The sequence below is a fragment of the Eimeria necatrix genome, genomic scaffold (assembly GCF_000499385.1).
Source record: "Eimeria necatrix Houghton genomic scaffold, Enh_scaff21, whole genome shotgun sequence".
In the NCBI taxonomy this organism is placed as follows: Eukaryota; Apicomplexa; class Conoidasida; order Eucoccidiorida; family Eimeriidae; genus Eimeria; species Eimeria necatrix.
The window spans coordinates 5,001-16,578 of NW_013655128.1; the positions used below are offsets into that span (position 1 = coordinate 5,001).

The following is an 11,578-nucleotide window of genomic DNA, read 5'->3' on the forward strand; positions in this document are numbered from 1 at the left end:
ACCGCCACTACTTTCACTCGATGCTTTCTGTTTTGCTTCCGATTTTATTCAAGTCGAACTGCGCCGCTGCAGCTGTACCTCTGTCAGGCTCTGCAGAAGCTGCTGCGTCGGCTACAGTCGAGCAGCAGCAGCAGCAGCAGGAGCAGCAGTCTGCTGCTCTTTCAATCAGCGGGGCCTTTGAGGCACTGCCTCTTAGCGGCACGATGAGGCATATCGCGACGACTGCTGTCAAGAACGCCCCCACGCCGAACGTCCTGTCAGCAGACCGTGTTATTAGTTGCATATATTTTCTTCAACTGTGTTTCTGTTTCTATCTGTTCTCCTTTTCTTTGCAATAACCCTCAATCTCGCTCTGCACGAGTCCAGTTGCCTCTGTCCATTTGCCCTTGTAATATTGCAACCGTGTCTTTGCAGTTTTTTCTGGCTTCCGTCTTTCCAGCTGCTTTCTTCCCAATTCCCTTCTCTTGTTCTTCCTGCCCCATCTCTCAGTTTCTAGCTCACTGCTGCTCTCCGTGTGCCGCCTCGAAGCGCCTGCCAGAGTGCCTCTCAGTGTTGCGGCCTGCCTGCGGCTCCCTCTGTCACTCTAGCGGCTGTTTCCTCTTTAGTGCAACTCCTTGCTGCTGCACTTTGAGATTTTCTCCGTCTGCCTCGGGCTTAGAGCCCACAAACTCCGACTTCTTGTTCCGAGTCGGTCTGCTGCGTTCAGAGCTTCAATGCTTCTTGCGGAACAGCGAGTTGTTTCCCTTTCATACGCCAAGGGCTATGAACTTAGCCCTACAGGTAAAATGGGATAGCGAAGTCTCCAAGCTGCTCAAGGGAAAATGATTCCAGGCCTGGCTAGGCTCTGAGAGCAGGCAGCAGACAGTAATGGTAAAACCCGTGGCCGAGAGGTGGCCTTGTGTCTTTCTTATTACTGCTGGGGAGTGACGGATGGAGATTTAGAGGATTAGGTTTTGTGCTGCAGACGTATGCTTGCTGACAAACTTTGTAAGCTCTTCTTTGGCTTTGCGTCGGCTAGAGAGTTGGACTCCTCTGTGCCTTCCCAGCATTAACGACAGGCAAGTCGTGGGTTCTTCTTCTACTTGTTTCATTGTGTCTTGCTCGATCATTGCATAGCTTTGTATCTGCAGCTCCATCTCTGCATTTCATCTTTTGCAGTTCCTGTTGTTACGGATTGTCTGTTTCGTGGTTTTGTTTGTTTCCCTTCATCAGCGCAGCTGTATTAGTGTCTGCATGCCATTGTTCGCCTCTGCTGTCTGCTGCTGCTGCTTGCGGTATTTACTTGATGCTACCCTTGCTGCTGCTGCTACTTGCTGCTGCTGGCTGCCGCTGCCGCTTCTTGCTGGCACTGCTGCATGCTGCCGCTGCTTGTTGCTGCTGCTTCGTTCCTCTTCTTGCTGCTGGCCTGCACGCCCATCGCTTTGTTTCGCTCCTCAGTTTTTGCTGCATCATTGGGTCTTCCGTATCCCCGTTTGTGTCTTTGCATGAATATGCCAGGAAACATCAGGCCCCCTCTTTGCTTATGTCTTCGCTCCTACCTGCCTGCTCTTTGTTTTTGGTTCTTCTTCCTTGCTGTCTGTCTCCGAGTCAGTGCCTGTAGTGCTTCAGCTGTGTCTCTCCTTTGCCTACTGTTACTCCCTTTCTTGTCCAGTTTCTTTCGCGTTGCTTATTCGTGTTGCTTTTTTCTTCCGTTCCCGAATATGCATGCATTAACATGCCCTTATATTGCTCGTTGCATCTTTCACGTGCCCGCGAGGGCACTCATCGCTCACGTATCTGTCTGCCTTTCTCTGTGTGTAGTAGAGCTTACCTTCAAACTGTCACTCATCTTTTTTTGTGTCCTCCTTAGGGGGTTCCTACACGCCTACATTCGCTATTTGACTCCTCGTCTCGCGTTTGTCTGCCTTTCCTCCCCAGCGGACTCCATCAGATTCCACCAACTCGCGAACCACTGCAATAAATTATTCGCGGTACTTTCCCTAGAGAACGTAGCATTTAGGATTTATGCTCAGAGTTTTTGGCTTCGTGACGGGCAAAGGTTTGGGAACTTAGGGTTTATGGCTCATGCATGAAATCCATCAGTGCGTCGCCACAACTTCTTCGGCGTGCGGCTGTGGATCCTGCGCCGAAAGGCTTACGGCTTGGGGTTAGAAGCTTAGGATTTCTGTTGCAGATGCTGACAAACACCGGATGTCTTGCTGCCATAGAAACTTCCCTGGAGTATGCACCATACGCTCTGCGTAAGTTTAAACCCTGCGTCCTTACTTCTGGCCTCCGAGTCTTCGTGTGGGCTGTGGGTGAGGGGCTAGAGTGCTTTTTTGGCTTTGCTTACAGCGCGGTGCTTGTGGGGAGATATTTCGCTGCTGCACTGCGCACTGTTCGTGCCTTCTCTTTCTCAATACTTCTCGTCTGCATTTGGAGATGAGTACAAAACAGACGCTTCCAAGCAACAAAGGTTAGGATACCACCAAAGAATGAGCCTGAAATGACGAAGTTCCAACTCCTGTGGAAAAACCCTAAACCTCAGAGACATGCAGTCTTCTGGCACCAATCAAAACCCAGTGTAGCAGGCCGGAAGGCGGGGGCTGCTGATGAAGTTCGGTGCTGGGTTGTAGGGCCGGGGGTGCAGGGTCTGAGGCTCACTTGGCTTCTACTGTGTGCGTGATGAAGCGTCCTTTCTCTGTACGCGAGTGCCACTGAGTTAATTCAAAACGGAAAGCGTCCTGCCCACGCTTACGTTGAGACGACGGTGAGGCTGCAGGAAAGGCGGCTTAGGTTCTAGGGTGGAGCCGCGAAACTGCCACTGGAGAGGCCCTTAGCCGCAGCAAGCTCCGTCCCCTTGATCTTACTTACTTTGCCCGTGGCTGTGCGTATCGGATCAAGGTGGTAGCCCAGTGCTTAGTCTTTGTGTGCAGGACGAAAAGGTGTACGTTTGGCTAACGGCGGAGTTCTTCTTCTTTTGCTGCGTTCCAAGATGGATCAGTAAGATAGGCTGTAGCTGCTGCACTTAATGCAACCCTCCTGCAAATGCAGCTTGCTGCTGCCCTCTACTCTAAAGGCAGCAATATGAACGAAGCAGCAGCACACAGCAGCAATGGCAGCAGATAGCAAAGCCCCGTAGATGTCATCCTAGCTGTGGTTGGTGCGAGTGCGAGCCAAGCAGGTTATAGGGCTTCTGTTGTGACTGCAGACGTATCTACGGCGCTTGTGGAGCAACTGGCAAAGTGGATTCGCGAGCAGCAACCGTTCCTTTTCATAACTGATATCCCTCCTCTTGTCCACACCCCGCAGCAAAAGTGAGCACATGCAGCGGCGACACCCAAAACTGCTTCTGCTCTTCAGCGCGTAGATACTTGGTGCTCTGACCACAACAGCAGGAGCAGGAGCCCTGCACTGCGAAGGACAGCCAATATCTGCAGCAGCAGCGGCGAAGCAATGGGCAGCAGCAGTACCAGCATGCTGTGGCATTTCTGCATTCTTCCTGCCTATTTTCTCTCCTTTGCCTCGTTCGCTTTTTTTTGCTACATTAGCAGTTGCTGCGGCTGCAGTGCTGCAATATATGAGTTTCGTTTCGCGTTTGTCTCTTGTGCCCATATGAGCGCTTTACTCGAACCCTACAGGCCCAGCTGCCTGCAATAAAGGGTCTAGGATTTAGATGAGTTTCTTCATTTTTTTGTCTCCAAATGCGTCTTCAATTTCCCCCCTTCGGTTTGTAGCTCTTGTAAAGAGGAAGAATAGTCGCAGAAGCAGCGTACGCTTGTAGATAGAGAGGAGCGTTCTGTTTGGACAATGTACTGAGAACTTTCGTTTAAAGGTTAGGCGGCCTCGTGCGCAGTGGGTACTGTTGACTTTGCAACGAAACTCGTTGATTGCCTGACTTTTTGGCCTATGTGAGAACATGAGATCCCCGGAATAATAGGCAAAAGAAGGTCCTCCACGCTGTGCATCCCTGCAGCTGACCAGCAACTGACTTCTGCAAAAATTGCAGAAAGACTCTATCAACATATTAGGGCTGCCACTGCGATTGATTTGGGCGACCAAACACAAAAAAGATCCATTTGATGTACACCAGGAAAGCCGCAGCCTCGAGCTGAGACAGCGGCTGCTTCGTGTAAGCGTAAAGCAGCCTGTTTAGCTGCATTCAAGCTCATCCTTTTCCCAGACGCTAGGATTGGTGGGTGGCGTCGGCATGTCATCGGTATGTACGTTGCTGTCCGTGTAATCGCCTGCATTTCGCCTTTCTTCGTTACGGGAGTATGCAACTGAAACTGCCTCATGCCTCAATATGATGCAGCATGCAGTGGCCTTTGGAGCCGTTCGTGAATCGCTGCACTGAACACAACCTGAAAAAAAATTCACTGTTCTGGGCATTTCGAAGTTGGCGATGCAGCGCTCAAAGAGCGACCGAAGCTCAGCAACAACCCATTTCCCCTTTCCCTCTTTCTCTCTCTCTATACTTTGGACTATATTTATTACTGTTCGTGTTTTGAAAACCTATAGCTCTGCGTATTTTCGCGCCCCTGCGTGCTCGTTTCCTGTATGTCTTTCGCCACTGCTTCCCTCCTTTGCTACTTTAGGGCACGCTTCATTTGGGAGGTTCTCGCAGACAGCGAAATAGCCGCTACTGCTCCTGCTGTTGCGGTGCTGCTGCTAGTGCCTTTTTGTTAGGCATGCCTGTCCTGCACTTCACTCACAGCCCACAACTCCCATTTTAGGCCTGCCAGCTTTGTTACCCAACTGGTGGCTCAACGATCTGGGGCTTAAAACTTACTCCTGCGAGTGCATTGTGCACCGAAATTGCATCCAGATGCAAGTTAGCGTTGTAAGACCCTAAAGCTAGGCAGTTTGCGCTGCCGGCCCGCCCCTACGCCGTCTGCATGCATAGAGGAGGAGAACGCTGGGCAGCTTACGGCGAACTGCTCATCCTTATAACTGAGCGCTAAGCCAACGGCAGAGCAGCTCAATGTTGGAAACAACAAAGTGGACGTACTGTGAACAGGTGGAGTACTTCTACAGTTCCTTCAACATGGGAAAGAGCATCCAGGATGCAGTTGCGTGCACCGATTTCTAAATGACTCCTGTTTAAACAGGTACGAAATACGCTGATAGTAGCCAACAGCCTGAACTACAACTAACTGTTCGACAGCCGCTACTCAATGCGCATACAGCAAAGACCCTTGCTCCAGTCTACGTCTATCACCGTAATTCTGAGGGTACAGGCTTATCACTACACCGTACCCACGCAACACCTTCTACAATGCAACCTCCTCCTGAAGCGTGCTACGCAGCTGTTCTGACCAGGGCCCAACTTTGGACTTCAGAGTGACAATAAAACGTCTACGTCTTGAGTTTCCAGCGTTTAAGGTACACGCAGGAACAAGGAAGAAAATTCTGCTGTTGCTGCCAATGCAGCTGCCACAACTCATCAGTCGTATCAGCAGCAGTGGATATTGTCGATCGAGCAGAGACACAGCAGACCTCTAAGCTCCAGGCCTTCATACTTGGCACCAAACTTCAACAAATAAAGCAGCCAACGCGTTCCGTCCAACTCAAATTCATGACGTAGGGTCTTGTGCTTTGGAGGCTCGTAATTTCCGTTTTTCTTTGCTCGGCAAAATGCCGGTGCCAAATACATCTTCATTTGCGATTTTGCTCTTTGGCGCGTCCTTCAACACGGCTTCTTCGTACAGCTACGCAGGTCATGCATCAGCAACCACAAACCACAAATCCTACTAATAAAAGTTCAAATCTGGACTAGAGACCACGCGCGAACGCCGCAGCTCTGCGCAGGTCCTCGTTAAGTGCAGTACGGCACTGGGCTAAATGTGGTGTGTTGAAAAATCAATCGCTTGTTACCTTTCTCTTCTCCTTCTGTCCCTGCCGCCTCGCGAAAGCGATAGCAGCCTGAAGGCGTCGAGGCCTCAACAGCTGCATACAAACGGAATACACCCCTAATCTTCAAAATGGTATCATCAAACAAGCAGACCCGGGTACATTAAGCACGGGAACTCTATACGCTAAACGCCTGCTGCTGAAATCAGGAGCTCCTGTTGGTGCCTGCTTTTGCAAACAAGATCCCGGCTCGGCGCGCAAAAAGTGACGCTCAGTGCTTCACACGTTGAGTTTCGGTGGCTGACGTCTTCAACTTAGCAGGGTTCTTACGTCCAATGTTCTGACAAACTCGGTATTTCGCCAAAGGGTCTTGCCACAGAAGCTCCCTTCCAAGATCTTTACTGGGTCCAGCACGAAACGAGGTCCTGAGCCAGACCCTCAACGGCAAGCACTCACCTTCATGCACTATACAGTAGGCCCACATTCAAAACAAAAACGCTAAACCGTCTATTCACTGGAGCTTTTCGCATTTTTCCACTGTAATTAATGGCTCGCTGGGCTCCTAAACACTAAATGAAAAGCCCACAACGCTAGCACTGCATGCAGCTCCCTGCGCTCCAGGCCTAGATGCTAACGCGTTCGCTTTCCAAATTACACCCCAGGTCCACAGCCCTCAATTTTACCAATTTCAATAAAAGTCTGTCTGTGGGGATTGTTCGCATCCCCGCCCTCCCCCACTACCAATGGGGCAATCTGAACGGCCACAAATCACAGAACCCTGAACCCCAAATTCAAACCCTAGCTACCACAGAACCGCAAACACACAAGGAAACACGCCTGTGAAATTTAACTGGTGCATCATCCACCCTAAATCACAAAGGTAACATGCCTGGTAGTGCCTGAACCAGATGCGGTTGTCCGAGACAAAGAAAGACATCGCATGATCAAAGAAAGGCTTCGATTTAGGATGGTTCCTGGGAGTTCCAAACACCTAAGCGCAAGTTACAGACCGTCAACCCCTTCAAAAGTTTCTCTTTAACGTAAAGGGAAGCATGAGCCCCTTCGCCTGTACCGATGAGTAACCCCATTCTTAACTGCCACATCCCACCTGCACAAAGAGCTCCTTGAGGACTCGGTAATGAGGATCTCCATCGAATTCTGATCCGAATATTAGCAGAGGCCGAGAGTGCAGCAGACAGTTTCCCGACAGGCGGAGTTCGCTCAGAGTTTCCACTGAAGCGCAAAACCCCAAGCCCTACACCCCAAATACTAGGAAGCAAACGTGGATTACAAACTGGAAAACGTGGCGTAGAGTTTAGGAAACGAGTCTTAACGTGCAGCCAAAGGCAGCCCCGAAGTTACACCCTGGATTGCCGGATCCAACACCCTACCGTTCATCAACCTGCCAATGAAGGTGGGACCGAGAGGTACTTTAGCGACATGCAGCAGCGCGTCATTTTTCCGCTGTTCCAAATACAGCACACTATTGCACCTGCAGCAGCAGCAGCAGCAGCAAAAGCGGAGAAGCTCGCCATGTCACAGCATGAACAGCAGCGACAGCGCCACAAGCCTAAGACACGTTTGCAGACCATATAAACACTCGCACGCAGCAGCAGTCTGGCAAAACGGGCAGCAGCAACAGCAGCAGAAACGTACGACCGCAGCTGGCAGAGCTCGGCAATGCTTTGAAGCTTCTCCTTCTTCTCCCATTTCGTCTGCGACAGAACAAAACCCAGAGCCCAAACTAAATACGGGGACGCGAGCCAGCGCTTCCCGCGGGAGCGTTTGGAATAGTTGCTTCGACTTTTCTCCATAATGGACCCTAATTCTGTTGGCATTCCCTTCAATGGTGCCGAAACGCTCATTGTGTAGCTTCGCCCCAAGCCAGGGTTTGCGGGGTGCAGTCTGAGACTTGCCTCTGACTTGTGATGCGGAAGGAGCTTCTTCAAATCTTCTATGAGGTGCCGAGACCTCGCAGAAATGCCGCGGCTGCCCAGCACCAAAACGCGCTGACGATTCAGCCACCGTGTTTCTCTTCGAAGGTACTCCGCATCCTCCAGCAGGTACGGATCTGCTGCGGCAGCGGCGTCTATTGCTGCTGCGCTGTCAGCTGCATCGGCTGCTGCGTCATTCTCCGCCGATGGTGAGCCCTCAAGTGGAGCAGCTGCTGTTGTTTCTGTCTTTTCACTTTGGTCCAAGGAGTTACTTGCTGCGCCATCCCCCTTGCCTTCCATGTCGGTAGTTTGGTGCCTGTCTTGGGGGAACTGGTGTTGCTGCTGCTGCTGTCTACGTCGCTTTTTGCTTCCGTGCTCATCTTGCTGATGATGCACTCCAGCCGCCTGTGGCGGCTGCTGCTCCGGTTGCTGCTTTTCCTGCTGGAGCCGTGCCTGCTTCCTCGGTCTCTTCGGGAACGAAGTGGTCGCTGGTGCTCCACATTCTCCTTTGGCACTTGAAGCAGGCCGTTTCCGAAGTGCTTTATGCGCCTTATTAGTTGCTTCTTGTATTGCAGCGGCTGCTGCTTCCGGCGTTGCCTCAGCTGCCTTCCGCGCAGCTGCCGCTACTTCCTTGCGGCCCATTCCACGAAGCTCCGTATAGTCACGAAAGTGGTCACGCCCTCCTTACTTGAAGATTTTCTTCCACATATGAACCTCGACAATAGAAGAAGGTGCAAAACAGAAGCCCGGCGAACGTACAGCCAATGGTAGCCGCATTTCGGCCCCCACAAAGTGCATGCGGGTACATTTCGGCATGGTAATATAGGGTGCCCTCTCTCCTATATTATGATACATGTTGTAACGTTGATACAATAACTTATGATGCTTCCTATTCATGCCTCAACTAAGGTCCAACTGGAACCTGGGGTAACCTCTACGTAAACTGTAGTGTTGCATGTACAGCGCTGCAATCTGGAAAACTAAACTGCCACTTCTAAATTCTTTTCGAATTCTCGCGAATTTGAAAAGAATTTAGAAGTGCATAAATATTAGGAAGGTAAAAGAAATTGGGGTTCTAGTGCTTCAGGCAGTGGATATAACTAGTTAGGAACTCCTTGAGGCAATTGACTTCGTCTTTCCTTCCAGTATGGTCCGATCACACAGGAAGCATGATTGTAGTACTGCAAGTTCCACTAGAACACAGCAGTGTTAAAACTGATTAAGGTCATATTAGTGGAGTCTTCCTGTAACACTTTTGTCTCTAGATTAGCTACTGTTTAGGCCATAACCGCGATGGGGTGACCTCCATAGTTCCCTTCCAGGTGCCTTTCAGCAATAGAGGCGCGGCGTCATAAAGTCACTATAAACTTCTAAGCCCTCGACTTACTGAAGACTGAGACAAATTTTTTTACGCCGTCCTGTCGGATAAAACACTGTACAGTACTGATATTTGGAGGCGCTACTTGGTGGCGCCACCAGTCGTGGAATAGGGCATGACAATTTCAGGGCATTCTTTAAAATAAATGTATTGCGTCAATGAGACGCAGCCGCACGCCGCACCTGATGCGCAGCATTAGATGCCTGTAGTGGGTTCGATAATGCGATACTAGTAAGCCATATACGATTTTATGGCATGCTTTAGACTCTCCTGTTCCACTTACTGCTTGCCTGAGCTGTTCGGACCTCCGAGCAAAAGAAATGCGGATACTCCATGCCAGGAGCAGTGTTCTCGTGCTCAGTGTCTGGCCGCAAGCAGACTAGGCGGCGTGGAGGTCGTGTACTGGCTGCGTTTCCTTCGAGAACTAACACGTTGGACAGCATGTCTAAGCCTGATTTCAGACTGGTAGTATATGCGATCTACGAGGAGCAGTGCGCCGTGGTCACGAAAAGATCTGTTCAGGCCGGCCTAGGGATACAGCAAGGAGCTGAAGAGCGGTTATCCAATCATGCAGTGATATAGCCTATTTAAAAATGTTCCAGTGGAGTGCGGCTTCTGCTGAGTGCATTAGAATCGTGAAGAAGTTCCGTTCTACTCCAGCCGACGCCGCAGCACAGTCCCTGAAAGTGCATGAGCTAGAACGTTTCCGTTAGACATATGTTCGACAAAAAGCGCAGTCGCACAATGGTGGCCTGTGCAGGACAGGCGGATCTCGTGCTTCCATACCAGGAAGGCGACCTCGCCCAGTTTCCACTTAGTGTCGTCTTGGTCAGATCCTTGATGACTGAAACGGAGAGGGCGATGCGTTACGGGACATGGCAGAAGTACTGTCTCACAAGGAAGTAGTCGGCAACACTGGGAGGCTTGTAACAACGGACACAAGGTTTTTGCTAGGACCAATTAAACGTCGGGAAAGGAAAAAGGACTTGAGAGTTGTCCGAAGATGGCACTACCGTGATTCGGAGTTTGAATGCGCGATTCTATCCCTATAGGTAGGCTCCTATCTATTTCTGGACACACAGGTACGCCAGAAACGGGAAAATTATGCAAAAAAACACCACGCGCTACTTTTGTCTATCTGCTTGGCTATTTTTCGCCCTGAAACTATTATCTCTCGCACTTACGAGCTGCGTGTCTAATTGCAGCACATATTGGGCCTGACCGTTGGGAGCAGAGTGTCTTTTCAACTTTTTTAATTTCCACTTCAGCACTCCTGTCTTCGTATTTTGAACTGTATGACGCATTTTGGGGCTATCTTGAAGAGCTGCAAATCAACAATATCCCTCCTCATCACAATGCTTCGCTTGGCACGTTAAGGAGTTTCTGTGCGTGTGTGCGTTTTTTCCGCCCCACTGCGTTCTGACCGCGTGTGTCTTTCTCATATTTGTGGCGACGGCGTTGTTTGTTGGCGCCGCTCTTTTTTTTGTTTCGCGGCTGTTGTGTCGTGTCTTGCTATGGGTCCGCTTCACGAGGTTACCCTCTATTTACCGCCTCCTCCACCGCCAATGCGAACGCTATTCCTCTCTACAACGCCTCTGCCACTCGCGCTGCTGCCGGGTGTTCTCACGTGTGCCTATCCTTTGAATGCTGGAGTGCACTTCCTGCTACAACACATGGTAGAGCCATTACTCTTCTATTATACGTTATCTTTCCGTCACTTTCTGCTGGTTGTTCTATGCGCTATCCTTTCTTTTTGTCGCTCTGTTATTATTGTTGCCTATACTTTTTCCCTGCAGTCTGTTTGTTTTCATCTTGTTCCTTGAGCTCGTTTTAACCTACCGCAGTACCACCATGCTCATAGTAGTGCAGTGCAGTAAGTGAGATGGTTAGCAGGCTTTGACGTAGCCTGGCCCTCAAAAGAAGCCCCATAATTTCACGTGGAAGTGGGCATCGTCTCTCATTTCATTTTCACCCAATTTGCAGTTTTATTCCCGCTATTTTGGTTCTTGCTGCATATGTGTGAAAGCCAACGGACGACAGGCTCCTTGACGGTTATGTGTCGTGGCAGGGGCAATTTAGAAGAACTCAAAAAATACCGAAGACACCGTGGAAAAAGCTTGTCATCGGCGGTTTTCAACTGTATGTCGCAGTGCCAACACGCCCAGTATTAGTGAAGGGGCCGTAGTAACGAGTTTCGAGCTCACCGCATCTAGTGATGCCGGGCAAGTGTTTGCTGCTGAGCTACAGCTTGCCCCCTCATAGCACGACGAATGGTACGCCGTTTGCGGTCAGCGTTTGCTTTCTTTTTCTTGTTCAGTTTTACACCGTTTCACTGTCCAGCCACGGAGTCACGCTGGAACATATGGGCCATAAGAGAAGTAAGGGTAAATGCTATAGGGTCGATAATGTCAACATCTGTTGGAGGAAGAGACCT

At 50.3% G+C, this 11,578-nt stretch overlaps 2 protein-coding genes across 2 annotated transcripts in view; one reads left to right on the top strand and one right to left on the bottom strand.

Annotated features, from left to right (window-relative positions):
* ENH_00030110 (hypothetical protein, conserved) overlaps positions 1-3,300 on the top strand; it is a gene marked incomplete at both ends in the record, with an annotated part of 4,493 nt that extends 1,193 nt beyond the window's left edge. Inside the window, 8 exon segments of the mRNA XM_013584776.1 lie at positions 1-256; positions 707-780; positions 965-987; positions 2,174-2,240; positions 2,335-2,455; positions 2,671-2,749; positions 2,916-2,982; positions 3,191-3,300. The exon segment at positions 1-256 is cut by the window's left edge and continues 27 nt beyond it. Coding sequence (XP_013440230.1) covers positions 1-256; positions 707-780; positions 965-987; positions 2,174-2,240; positions 2,335-2,455; positions 2,671-2,749; positions 2,916-2,982; positions 3,191-3,300 — 797 coding nt within the window.
* Positions 3,301-5,555: 2,255 nt separating this feature from the next.
* On the bottom strand, positions 5,556-8,408 carry ENH_00030120 (ribosome biogenesis protein brix, putative; the record flags this gene model as incomplete). Its single annotated transcript, XM_013584777.1, has 9 exons — positions 5,556-5,690; positions 5,857-5,928; positions 6,163-6,257; positions 6,516-6,585; positions 6,722-6,823; positions 6,941-7,065; positions 7,224-7,324; positions 7,489-7,547; positions 7,749-8,408. 9 exons carry the CDS (start codon positions 8,406-8,408, stop codon positions 5,556-5,558), a joined length of 1,419 nt encoding a protein of 472 aa, XP_013440231.1.
* Positions 8,409-11,578: the final 3,170 nt, after the last annotated feature.